The 13,495-nt window shown below is 36.4% G+C and overlaps 2 protein-coding genes across 2 annotated transcripts in view; one reads left to right on the forward strand and one right to left on the reverse strand.

Moving 5' to 3' along the window:
• LOC139954182 (CCAAT/enhancer-binding protein zeta-like) overlaps positions 1–4,904 on the forward strand; it is a 34,213-nt gene extending 29,309 nt beyond the window's left edge. Inside the window, exons 22-24 of the mRNA XM_071953886.1 lie at positions 1,118–1,323; positions 1,858–1,939; positions 2,652–4,904. Coding sequence (XP_071809987.1) covers positions 1,118–1,323; positions 1,858–1,939; positions 2,652–2,851 — 488 coding nt within the window. The 3' untranslated portion in view covers positions 2,852–4,904. The remainder of the gene's footprint in view (positions 1–1,117; positions 1,324–1,857; positions 1,940–2,651) is intronic.
• Positions 4,905–5,052: 148 nt separating this feature from the next.
• On the reverse strand, positions 5,053–13,485 carry LOC139954190 (small ribosomal subunit protein uS5m-like). The gene is made up of 9 exons (XM_071953898.1): positions 13,354–13,485; positions 11,740–11,883; positions 10,405–10,530; positions 9,798–10,025; positions 9,103–9,228; positions 8,667–8,771; positions 7,264–7,326; positions 6,848–6,984; positions 5,053–6,407 (listed from the first exon to the last, which is right to left on the reverse strand). Exons 1-9 carry the CDS (start codon positions 13,406–13,408, stop codon positions 6,189–6,191), a joined length of 1,203 nt encoding a protein of 400 aa, XP_071809999.1. The 5' UTR covers positions 13,409–13,485; the 3' UTR covers positions 5,053–6,188.
• Positions 13,486–13,495: the final 10 nt, after the last annotated feature.

A 13,495-nucleotide genomic window follows, 5' to 3' on the forward strand; every position in this document is an offset into this window, starting at 1 on the left:
TCGCGATAAACCTTATGGCATTGTTAATCCCGGTCATGACACTTTAGCAAGATGCTCTGTTATGGTTGCTTCTTTTCACCCAGTGTTGTAAATGGACCCCGGTTGATTGAAAAAGCCTGAAGAGTGCCATGGCAGTCTGAAGGGCCAGTCACACTGCAGCGACCATTAATTGAATTGCTTCGCGCAGAATACACTTGCGCTTATTCAACTAGTCGTGGGCATGGATTGTTAACGTTCTCATTTTCGTTCTCGTTATCGAGGCCAGTGTGACCTTAAGGCTGTATACTTCCCAGAAAGCTGAGAAGGATCATATGAATTTTATTGGCCTAGTGACTAGGGCACTAATTGTAAAGTGTATTGAATGTTTATTGTAAAACATAATAACTATAAGAACTAATCATTTTCATTGCATACACTGTCTTTATTTATCTTCAATGTGCTTTCCTTACATGCTTTGTATACTTTGTGTTTATTATTTAAATGTTTTCTTCTTTATCCCAGCACCTCCAAATATATTTGGTCATTGAAAGATGGCACATTACAAATGTATTACTATTATTATTTGCAGCTGAGTTTCCCTCTTGGATTCTTAGTGACAGCTCCACCGTTAATTGTGTAGACTTTTATTAACAATGTGTACATTAAAAAGCCAGAATAATTTATATTTTTGTTGGAAAATTTGTGGAAGCTTAGAGATATATTTATACAATTTGATAGTACTGCTGCATGTAGGATGATCCATTTTGGTAAAATATTAATTTATTTTAAAGTATATACAATATTTGTTATTTGTTCTTAATTTATTTTCTTTTGTTTAATGGTTGTATGTAATTTTTGGACAACTTTAAGATGCTAAGTTTTTTTGTTTTCTTTTCTCTTCTTTAACAGTGTATCTGAAAACATCTTTTAAAAAATATTGATTTCATGCATATCTTTTTTCTAAAGATACCCAGAAAATTCATACTTGATGTCAAATCTAGAACACAAAGTGTACTCTTTTTATTGTGATGATATAACTTTTAATCTCAAACATTAAAATCTTAATCACACTAGACAAAGTTTGAACATTGCTGTGAAATTTTCTGTTTTTAATTTGTTTAACTTGTTTTTGTTTCAGAGCAAACCTCGTCCAAAGCAGCCAAGCTTAAGAAGAGCAAGAAACGTACAGTAAATGAGGAATCGGATTCTGATCAGGATGTGGACTTCCTCGGTGCCATGGGAACTGGCAAGAGAAAAGCAGGAAAGGCAGCGAGGAGAGGAGGTAAAAAGAGGAAGACTGATGGAGGTGGAGATAGCCAAGGATTACAAGCTACTGCAGAAGAGGTAAGTCGCAAAATGTTTGTCTTGGCAGCCAATGAAATATTTGATTTGTTAAGATCAGGGAAGCGATACAAAACAATAAAGTGCAGAACAATTCAGGCCAAGGTTTAATCCAACAGCAGTTAGGGGACTGAATGATAAGTAATCAATCTGACAGATTTTATACTAATTTCCTTTCATGTCTTAATATTATGTATTTCTTGATTTACATATTATCATATTTTGTTACGTATTTTATAAGCAGGAGAGCCAAGACGGTTTCTATTGTATACATTTTTACAAATCGCAATAAACAAAATCAAATAAAATCTAATGATGATCTTTCTTTTGTAACCTCATTTCGGATTTGTTCTGCATTCAGAAAATCAGGAAGATTGTTATTAAATAGCTTAAAATTTTCTATAAAATCATAAATCATATGTCGTTCAATGGATTGGCAGTGAATTAACCAGGGGTGGACCAGAGTTGTATCTCGAGTGAAAGCAAATTTCTTGACATAAACACTCATTGATGTTTACTTTTTATGTTCCTTTGCAGTTTTCATCGTTGATGGATGACCATGTCGGAGCCAAGTTTGATAGTATTGGCCTCAATGCCATGGCCAACAAAGATAATGCACGTAAGTAATCTTTATAAACGCACAATGATGTATAGACATGCAGCTCCATTGGGGTTGTCTGCACCAGTGTTGTCTGCCATTACCGGGACGCAAACATGCTGAGCGTAAGTTTGTTTGTACCCATCAGGGGAATCTAAAACAAATCATTTTCATGCAACTATGAAATTAGCACAACTTGAGATATTGTCTATACCTTATGTGCACATGAGTGTAATAACGTCACAGTGATTTGAGCAATGTATGGGGCCATTGGCTTCCAAGAACTTTGCATCCATCTTTGTTTGCTTCCTCGGACCATTTTGAAAACCACTGTACGGATTTGTTTTTATTTTTGTTATGATTTGGGCATTGCATGGTGAGGTATCAATATATTTTTGGTTTGCGGTAACACCATGTGTGTATCTACTTGCCAGGTAGAATTTGTTCTTTAGGGAACTGTCTTGCTATATATTCTACTACCGCAGAGTAGAGTTATCAGATTGTTCAGGAGACTTCATATATGTATATATATATTTTTGTTTCTGTGCTGAACTTCTTTATTTCGTTTATATATGTTTGTGTACATTTTTATTATTATTTGTATCTATCTTTAATTGCCACATTTAGCATTTGTGAGTTTAGTTTTGTATATGTAAATTTAAAGATTCATTTATTTGATTAGTTTTATTTTTTCCTGTGACCACAACCATGCCATTTTGTTTTATGTACACAGATGCCAAACAGCTGAATTGGGAGGTGAAACGAGACCAGTGGGTCCAGGGTAGAGACCCAAAGACCATGATGGCCAAGAAACGTGGCAAGGGCAAACCATTCAAGAAAGGGCAGCAGAAGGGACATCCTAAGACGGGCGGGGCCAAGGGTGGGGCTTATCAAGCCAAAGGAGGAAACGCTAAGGGAAAGAGGAGAAAGTGAATGGATCATGGATGAAATAAATTACTCTTATTAAAATTCACTCTCCAATGGACTGACCATTTGCTAGGTTCTGTGTTGTGGTGATTTTTGCTTTTATTTTGTATTATACAATTTGGTAAATTTATCTCTACTGTACAGTACAATAAGTTTGTGCAGAGGTATAACTACCCCTTTATTCTTTTCGAATTATGGTCAACTAACTTGACAATGCTGCTGAGAATTGGAGGGCTGTCTGCAAAATCTGGGGTCAGTTTTAAGGCTCTGCTTACAGCAGATTTTGCCGCTACTGAGTTAGCGCAAAATGTATGCGTTAGCCGTGTAATTAAAAGCATTATGAAACAAAGAAGGTAATAGTAGCGCTTAAAGAGTTACGGATTGCATACAAAACTACATAAGCTTTTGTTAAAACTACTACTTCATCAGATGCAAAGATGAAGTAGTTACTACAAAGCTTATGCATATTTTTTTTTAAATGTAGTTAGTTAGTCTTTAAGTGTGACTAAAACCTTCCTTGTTTTTTATATCAGACTAAAACAACTATTTTTATTAAGAATTATGAAGTAATAAACTACAAGGGAGGTGGACTTGGTAAATTTCAATAATTTTGTTTGATAAGGCCTTGGTAAATACAAGACTGAATAAGTTCTCAATTACGAATGCTGTTGTGAAACAGAACACTGTTTACCATACTTTATTTGATTATTTATTTTTATTAAATCTATGGCTAAAATTTGTGGATCAGGCATGATTTTGATTTGTTTTTATCCATATGGTTCTAAACTTGAGTCCTTTTATAAAATGTGCATCATCAGTGCAGAAAAAAATTGTTTTCATTTGATCACAAATAAAATTAAAAAAATTGTTTACACAATGTCCATATACTCTGCTTTAAAAAAAACTAGTACTTGATTGTTGAAAATGGATGTAAAGTATTTTTTTCAAACATCTGAGTTGGAGGAATATTAAAATAAGTAAAACTGCAAATGTTTTACAGCTCTCTACATTGTTGTTCGATTTATGCGTTACTCTATTCATAACAAACAAATAAAATAAATTTATACATAATCAAAAGCTGTCAAGAAGAAAAGTGAAAATGTCTTGTTAACTTCACAATTTAAATTGTGTACAATTATGCGTGTCCCCCCCCCCCTACGGTTAGTACAATTATTGTAACGGGTGATAATTTATAAATTTTTGGTTTAACTCTTACACCAATGTGTGTAAGCACCGATATACTCTGCACTTTCTCAGAGTTCCATGGACAAAAATCACAGGCCTCTCATACCGGATACCAAAAACTGTTGGAATATTCACCTACTTAAACAACTCTTGTGAGTTTATTACGTGCCAATGAAAAAAAAGAGAAACGGCTTATGCCTTAGTGCATGTCAAAGTTAGGCTAAAATGTTCTTTGGTGTTTTTTTCCACGGTTTTGGATGATGTACAAATTGAGACACCAATGATCGGTGGATGACATAGAGCTATGGTGGATGACCATGTAAAATAGTTTTTGGAACAAAGGGTGATTGTCGACTATGAAAGTTTTTAAAAGATTATTTTGAGAACGTACATGATGAGAAATGGAATTGTATTTGGAATTTCATCCGTTGAAGAACGTAACAAAGAAGATGTACCAAAAAGTAAAAAAGAAAGATTTATAAGAAAACTGAAAGTTTTAGAGTTAGTTTGAGTCATTGCTCTATGCTTCGAATAGCTTAATTGTCTGGACCCAATAACCCTTTTGGCAATACTGTTGTTTATGGAACATTACTTAATATCACATTTCAACATCATTGGTTTGTCATATTGTTAAGCAAAAAATGACAGACTTGGGTTCAAGTATGTGATTGTGGCCTACCCGATAGCCAATACTTTCTCATGAAATAGCGCCCTCTTGTGGTCTATCTAGTTATCGAACGTTTAATAGCTTACATGTTGATGAGTTCGTCGTGGCTGATGCTTGAAATCAAGTGCAATAAAATGGATATTTTGGAACTTTGGCCATCCTAAAACCAAGCCTAACCAAGCCTAAGGGTTGTGGGTTTGAATCCCACCCGAGTAATATGCCTGTGATATTTTTCACAGGACTTGGGCAAGTACTGAGTATACAGTACTAAAACACATCGGGGTATGGGTAAAAACCAAAATTAATATTAATGTGAGTTAACATTGAAATGAAGAACAAACCAAACAAGAATATATAGAGGCTCAATCTTCAGGAATATAAGCTGATTTTAATGTACAATGGTGACGGAAAAAAACATTTGGTTTAGAGAACTACATCAATTCAAGAGATCATTTCTTTGTCTTTTACATGTTTGTTTTTTAAGTTGAATAACTCTTTCCCTGAAAAAAAAGAAATTATTATTTACAGCTTCTGATACCAATTAAGTTATCTGCTGAAAAGGAGTTTTCATTGGAACTGCAACATTAGGTATTTTTTAAACATAAATTTCAAATACTGCATTTCTCAAAGAGTCATGGTTGAGCCAACCCCCCCCCCCATTCAAATACATGCAATTAATCCTAGGTTGTGACTGAAGGAATGGCCAGATCGCTACAAATGCTTAGTCATCAATTTTGCACTAAGCTGTTTTTAGCCAAAGTCACTCAAGTTGAAATGTGATATCATCAAACACTTTTAGATGTTAACAAAATTGCACTTGCGGGTAGCAAACACAGCGGCATTTTACTTTGTTTAAGGTAGAGACTGATATTTTCATAATGACTCTATCTATTGGATCTAGTGGATCACAAAACTCAATTTGACCTTGGAGCCTGTCTTTAATTAGAAGGAATATCTTGCCTCCAATAGTCAGTTCCTTCTCTATGTATGATATGCATGAGCATCAGTGCTAAGAATACTGGGCACCTGACGGATTACAAAAATGTAGCTGCGTTGGCTACAGCTATGGCTATGTGCCTTTGAAGCAGAGACAATGTTGTTAGCAATCCAGCCATAGCCACTGTCAAACCAGTTAATTCCAACTATAACTTTTGCATGATTGTAGGGTCAAGATCATTCTTGTGGCTGCTCTGGGGTCCGTTTTCAGGGTCCTAACTAAACTGTTTTGGTTTTACGGTTTAACTTGCCTTTTGGTTAATCTCTGGCCAATGATCGAAACAACCGCCAAAACGCACCCATGGATTCCGATGCTTTCATGTGTAAACTCAATCCTCCATATCTTCTGTCTTATTCTCACAGCTTCCAATATCCTCATATTGTGAGCATAATTTATGTTGAAATGGAATCAGACTGACAGAATTCTCGGACACTACAGGCAGGTGCATAAGTTAAGTTTACCATCTGCTTCTCTTAAATCAAAAACCCCAACATTTAGAAGAAAATGGTTCCTTCTCGACTGAAACTACTGGTCTTTCTTGGTCTTTCTTCCTTCCACTCTAAAGGAAGCTCTTTATCCCAAGGCTCCTCCTCCACATCTTCAAGAAGCTGTGCTTTCTCAGGGGAGGCAACGACGATTGGGAGTGGACCACATTCTTTGCGGAACTCTACAACGTGCAGGCCTTTCCTGTCAGCAATCTGTTGGTGGGTCTCCTGTAAAATCGAAGGAAGACACGATAATAGAGAGTGATTAATTTGATTGTATGGGAAAATAAAGTCAAATAAATTAAAACTTGTATTGTATTCATTTTGTTCCAAAAAAGGAATAAATCCCATACCCCGGGAAGGGTTACACAATTTCAAGCTTAAAACATAGCAAAGAAGAAGAGGTTAGCATGAAGAATTATTAAAACTATTCTTGGTTTTTCTTAAACTTAAAAGCATAATGGTTTAATCATGTGAACTCGTATTTAAAAAAAGTAACTTTGTCATTCTATGATACTAAAATCTGTGTAAAATTAATTTCTTAATACATTAAACAATAAGGCAAAATAGTTGGCAGAATAGTTTCCAATGGTTGGTCAACTTGTTGGAAAATGTTCCCAATAGATCCTTGAACGTGAAGAGTCTTCTCAACAGAGAAACACACAAACCTGGTTAGCGAGTCCATTAATGAAAGCCACTGTGAGATTGATGGGATTCTTAGAGCCATACACCCTGGCATAGAGGTCCTTAATACCAGCTAGTCGACAGATCTGCTTCAGGATTCGATGGCATCGTAACCCATAGCCTAGAAATGAGACGAGGAGAAAAGGCAAGATGAGCTCAATAATTCAAACAAACTATGGGAAATGAGAAATGTGGGAAAGTACTACTTGATTAAGAAGTGGTTTAAAAAGGGGTTTATGATGCACCATTCTGGTGATCTCACTATCGTCAAATAACTGGGGATGATTTTGGATAGAAAGTGGTAAATGTTTTGACTCCATCTCCCTAGTGTTTGTAAGGGTTGTATCACATTAGCTTAGGTAGAAATTTTTAAATGTAAACTGAATCGTGAAATACCTACCTTTGTTCTGTTTCTGAATTCTCACTCTTGTCACCTGGAACTTGGACTCGATATCATGATAAACTGAAAATAACCAACAAAATAAAAAGTTCTCAGTTAAATTCTTGATACTGATACAATAAACATATTTAACAGTGAAGTGAAGCAAAAATACAAAATTGTCAAACAGCAGAGTAATCTACAGACTACTGATCTGTATGTTCAGGAATGTAATTGTGCAAACATAACACAAAATCTGGGAAAATGCTCATCAGCTCCTCTTGGTCAGGGGCCAATTTCATAGAGCTGCTTAAAGCCATTGGACCCTTTCGGTTCAGAAAAAAAAAAAAAAGTTCACAGATTTACAAATAACTTACAGGGTTTACAGAAGGCAATGGTGAAAGACTTCTCTTGAAATATTATTCCATGAAATGCTTTACTTTTTGAGAAAACAGCAAAACAATATAAATTCTCGTTAACGAGAATTACGGATTTATTTTAAACACATGTCATGACACGGCGAAACGCGCGGAAACAAGGGTGGGTTTTCCGTTTTCTCCCGACTCCGATGACCGATTGAGCCTAAATTTTCACAGGTTTGTTATTTGATTTAGAAGTTGTGGTACACAAAGTGTGGGCCTTGGACAACACTGTTTACCGAAAGGGTCCAATGGCTTTAAGCAAAAAAAATGCTTAAGCACGAAAATAGCTCGCTTATTTTACACATGTTACTAGCCCAAATTTCATGCCATATACATTGCTTGTGACTGGTATTTAGCTGTTATTTACTTAGCATAACAACTGAGTAGAGTCTTCGCAGGTAATCTGATTTTTACTAGCAAGTACTTTTTTGATCAAGCAAAATTTTGTGCTTAAGCAGCTCTATGAAATTGGGCCCTGGAGATGAAGCCCCTTGAATACATTGATGAGGATCACAACAACTGTAGCGGTTTGATCATAACTATGCCGTTCTTGTCTACGATTGCAACTGCATTGCCTGTCGTGGCCGAGTGGTTAAGAGCACCGGACACAAGCTCTGGTGTTTCTGATCAGCAAGGTGTGGGTTCATGTTTTGGGCAGGATACTTATGTCCTTGAGCAAGATACTTTACCAAAATTACTTTGTCCTTTCAGATGGGACAATAAGCTGTAGGTTCAGTGTATTAAAGGTTGGTAGTGCACATAAAAGAACCCAGAACATGTATCGTTGAAGAGTAGAGGTTAACCCTGGTGTTTCTGGTTCACATAGCAAGCACCTCTGTTAACAGGTTTCCTCAGGCTTGCGAGCTACAGTTGTTAAGTTTACTTATGAGGCATCTTTGGTTTCATTACCAGAAATATATAATAATAACAAATCTGGAGGTGAGGGGAGATCAATTAAAACCAATGAATTCAGGCCAAACTCCTGACAAATCATAGTTGTACCTGTGTGGTTGTCATAGCGCTCGATGTAATGAAGATAGTTGGCAGCTTTGTTTTTGGCTTTCCTTAATGCTGACATCACATCTGGGGCTTTCCCCATCGCATAACCTGCACAGATGAAGAACAAACAACACAAACAAAAATAAATAAAACATTGAAGTTTTCGTTTGCAGCTACCATGTCTGGAGGATAAATGAATAAAAGTTATACCGATGTTGAGTAAAAATGTCTTCAATAATACTATGGTCTAACCATAACCATGTACAGTTTAAACATGTATTTTCCAGGTCTTGAATTACATGAAGGCCACAGAGGGCATGTTCTCTTTCTAGGCCTTGTTGCCCCTTCAAATAGATCCCACAGAGTGTAAGATTTTCAAAAGGAAGTGCATATGAACCCTAACAGGGAAGATGGTCAAACACAATAATGAAATTCATACCTATAGCACCGTTCTGGTTGCCGACAACGACCAGAGCAGACATACTGCGTTTTCTGCCGACGGTACCAGTCATGTTGAACACTCTCCGTACAATCACAACTCGGGAATCAAAGCCTTCAAAGTTCTCTGTTTAGAAAAACAAAATTATTAAAACAAAATCAAAACAACATACATTTTAAAGGTTAGAGTGAAAATATAAAATTAATGTCCATGGATTTATGGATTGGCACAGAACTTTTATTGTTTAAAGACCATGGTGTATAACATCACTTCAAACAGCTTTGGTCAATTAGTTTTGATCTTGTGAGTCCACAGACAATAAAAACATGTTTAAAAAAAATTCCACTACTTTCTTGTGACTCAAGTGACTATTTAATCTTCAAACTTCCCAGGTATGTTTTTTCATGTATGTGTAGCAGGCCTGAAATTACACGCCAGCCATGGAGGCCATGAACTATGTTGCCCCTGGTCTTGGCCTTGGTGCCCCATCATAAGTTTCACATTGACTTTAAGATTTTCCAAAGGAAGTGCCCTTTACAAAATGAAAATGGCCTTGCCCTTTCAAAGATTTGATGTAGGTTACATAAAATGTGGATACTGGTATTTCACAAACAACAAAACTATCAATGTTGTCCGAAAGCTTAAAACTACTCCGATGCCATATTTTCAAAATTTACAAAATCCTTATTGTTCACCTCCTGGTATTGGATCAGGAGGGCCCAACCTACGCCCTCCCCAACTCTTGGAGGTCCAGCCTCGCTCCTCTGCAGGTACTGTGCGTCTCTTCTTCTTATCCCACTGAGCACGAATCATCTGAAGCTTCTCTTCCCGCTCTGGGTCTGGCGCCCTCGTTTCCATGGTTTGCACAACACGGTCTTTCACGATGGGTGCATTGAGCCCTGGCCAGGCTATGTTTGCCTTTCCTATTGAGAAAAACAACATTTAAAAACTGTGTTTAGTTTTATGACTCGCAAAGGACCGAGTATACTGTGATAATCGTAAAAACCAAATCAGATCTTAATCTGTGGTTCCTTTACTTTTAGCTGCAACCATTTCTTTAAATTTCCACAACTCCTCTCCAGATGAATCCCACCTGAGTGATTTGCCTGGGTGTTTTTTTCCACAGACCTCAGAAAAGTACTGAGTATGCACATCGGTGTGAGGGTAAAAACAAATAAAATTCCTAAGTATGTTTTATAATTTTGTATTTACATAATTACATTATTTCAAGAACTTACAATTTTTAGCAATCTTTACACAAAAAAAAGGTTATTTCTAAGTGCTCCTAAACTTGATAGTCACCTTCTCCAATAATCTGTCCTCTGTTGAGATCTTTCTTGATCCTCTTAGCAGGTCGTTTTCCCCTTGCCTTGGTCTGAGCCTTTCCTGTGGTTGCCAGCATTCCTTTCCATAACTGGTCTGCCGTTACTGCAATGCACCAATAAATCACAGATAGTCAAAAGAGCATTTCGGGTGAAAAATATCAAATCTATTTTCCAATATCTGTAAAAGTAACACTTTCTAGTACCTGAGGTTTTAAATATCTATAAAAAGTGCATAAATGGTTCATGGTCTCATGTTTTAACCCTAGCTTAGGCTTTCTCAAATTAGAGCATAACATACACATTCAAAAGTACAAAATGTGATCTGTATATTAACAAGTAACTATTACCAGTAAACTTGCTGATACAACTATATGTACAGAGAAGTCGAGCAGAGTGTAATGTTCGAAAGGTCGAGCAACACTTCTCCCAAAAGATATTCATACATGGTTATCCTCGCAAGTTTACTGTTTCCAGGATTAGGAGGTACCAATTTCATGGGACTAATAACCACAAAATTTGTGCTTATGGCGCCCTATAAAGCAAGTTATTCTACCGGCCTTAAGGGCAGAGATTCGCTATATTAGTAGTGCCATGAAGTTAGGCCACAAACCTGTGGCCATCAACTAGCCGGCTTTGTTGGGCTGTTATGGCCCTCTTTAAAAATTGGTCTTATCATAGTCACTATTTGATAAGACAACAGCCCAACAAAGTGAGCTCTTATGGCTCTCTTTTAACATCGGTATCATAGTTGCCATTTTGATAGGACCAATGTTAAAAGTGATCCATAACACTAACAGCCCACCTTGCTGGGCTCTTATGGCGGTATTGATCATATTCATAGTTGCCATTCGCGAACCAATGTTTAAAGGCAGTGGACACTATTGGTAATTACTCAAAATAATTATTAGCATAAAACCTTACTTGGTAGCGAGTAATGGGGAGAGGTTGGTAGTATAAAACATTGTGAGAAACGGCTCCCTCTGAAGTGGAGTAGTTTTCAAGAAAGAAATAATTTTCCACTAATTTGATTTTGAGACCTCAAGTTTAGAATTTGAGGTCTCGAAATCAACCATCTAAACGCACACAACTTCGTGTGACAAGGGTGTTTTTTTTTCTTCATAGTTATCTCGCAACTCCGATGACCAATCGAGCTCAAATTTTAACAGGTTAGTTATTTTATGCATACGTTGAGGTACACCAAGTGAGAAGACTTGTCTTTGACATTTACCAATAGTGTCCACTGGCTTTAAAGAGATTCTAAACAGCCCAAGTATTCACACCATCATCTATATAAAAAAAAGGATATACAAACATGTGTTGAACCAGCTTGTGTGTCTGCTTGGTGTCACAACCACCTGAGGTGCTGGTAGCAATGCATTGGACGTCTGCTTGTTATGTAAGCTATTGGTCAAGCTTGGTATTGTACTGCAGTGCCTGGTCGTTGAAACTGAGAGACCTGTATGAGAGACCGTAGAGGATAAACATTGATTAAATATTATGTAAACTGATTAGTTTTAATTATATGCAGATTTAAAATAATGAAGGATTTACAGCAATAGAATTTCATTGAAGCTGTGTCAAATGTCAATAAAGGCTTAAATGTTTTTCTTAATCTTGCGATAATCATAATCGGAAGGATGGGAAGTGACAATTATCGCAACAAAGTAATGTTTTTGTATAATTATAAATAGTATTAGGTGTTTTCTTCATTTTGTAGAAACTATAATTTTAATGCATTTCATTTGATTTTTGAACAAAAAAAACACATCACATTTCTCACTGAGCTTGACCTTTGTACTTAATATCAGAGTATTTCTTTTTCCTGTACAAGAATTTTTTTTTTTTTGGGCCATTTGACTGGTATTGATAATTTTGGTATTAAAGCCATTGGACCCTTTCAGTATATAAAAAAAAAGTTTACAGATTTACAAATAACTTACAGGGTTTACAGAAGGTAGTGGTGAAAGACTGAATTTTTGAAATATTATTCCATGAAATGCTTTACTTTTTGAGAAAACAGTAAAACAGTATCAATTCTCGATATCGAGAATTACGGATTTATTTCAGACACATGTCATGACTCGGCGAAATGTGCGGATACAAGTATGGGTTTTCCCGCTATTTTCTCCCGACTCCGATTACCGAATGAGCCTAAATTTTCACAGGTTTGTTGTGGGCCTTGGACAATACTGTTTACCGAAAGGGTCCAATGGCTTTAAATTTAAAATATAAAAAAAGGTGTTTGTAGGATAAAAGTTTTAAAATAAAAAAAATACAACAGTTAATTTTAGGCCTATTGCATATTTCAAAATTGGTTGAGTTGACCCATGGAGGTAGGATTTGACCATTCTACCTCCATGAGTTGACGGATAATTCGAGATTGCTGTGATGGAGTGAAAGTTATCCGAGTTTCTTTTCTGACTCAATTGTTTTTTTGTCTGGTTTCCACGTGATTTTCAGGATAAACAAACAGCTTAATACCAGTAACAAGCAATATGCAACAAATGGAAATTTGGTTGGTAATCCTGTTTTTATCAAGGAAGAAGTTTCATGCTAAGCAAATTTTTATGCTTAGCAGCGCTATGAAATTGGGCCCAGGGTGGATTTCACAAAGAGTTAAGACTAGTCTTATCTCGAGTTAGAACAAGTTACAGGTCCTAACTTAGGACTAGCCATACGTTTTTGATATCTCCTAGGACTAGTCCTAAGTTCTAAGTTAGAACTAGTCCTAACTCTTTGTGAAATCGACCCCCTGGGCTACTCTTTGCATGTAGTGTAGTGCACTGCGCTACAGCAGTAGGCCTATACCTAGGTAGATAGGCCAAATCTTAATTTTAACCTATATTTATTAAATTTTGTGGTGGACCAACCAACAGAGTAAAACAATGGCCGAAAATGTTAAGGGGTAGTTTTGAAATGCACTCACCCTTTGAAAAATTTGCACACAATCTTGCCAGCGCAAAGTTACCATAACTCGCCATTCTAACCGGTACTCTGTAGCTAAAAAATGTAAAACTGAAACATGCCGAGATATTTTTCGATTCACGGCAGACAGGTATAGCGCCCTC

This window comes from Asterias amurensis, chromosome 1 (assembly GCF_032118995.1).
Source record: "Asterias amurensis chromosome 1, ASM3211899v1".
Classification (NCBI taxonomy): domain Eukaryota; kingdom Metazoa; phylum Echinodermata; class Asteroidea; order Forcipulatida; family Asteriidae; genus Asterias; species Asterias amurensis.

Coding starts and splice junctions, on each gene's coding strand:
- LOC139954190 (XM_071953898.1), bottom strand. CDS start 13,408: ATGGCGAGTTATGGTAACTTTGCGCTGGCAAGATTGTGTGCAAATTTT. Junction 11,884..13,353: donor GTGTGCAAATTTTTCAAAGG/GTGAGTGCATTT, acceptor TCTCTCATACAG/GTCTCTCAGTTTCAACGACC. Junction 10,531..11,739: donor CACAAGCTGGTTCAACACAT/GTTTGTATATCC, acceptor GGTGCATTGCAG/TAACGGCAGACCAGTTATGG.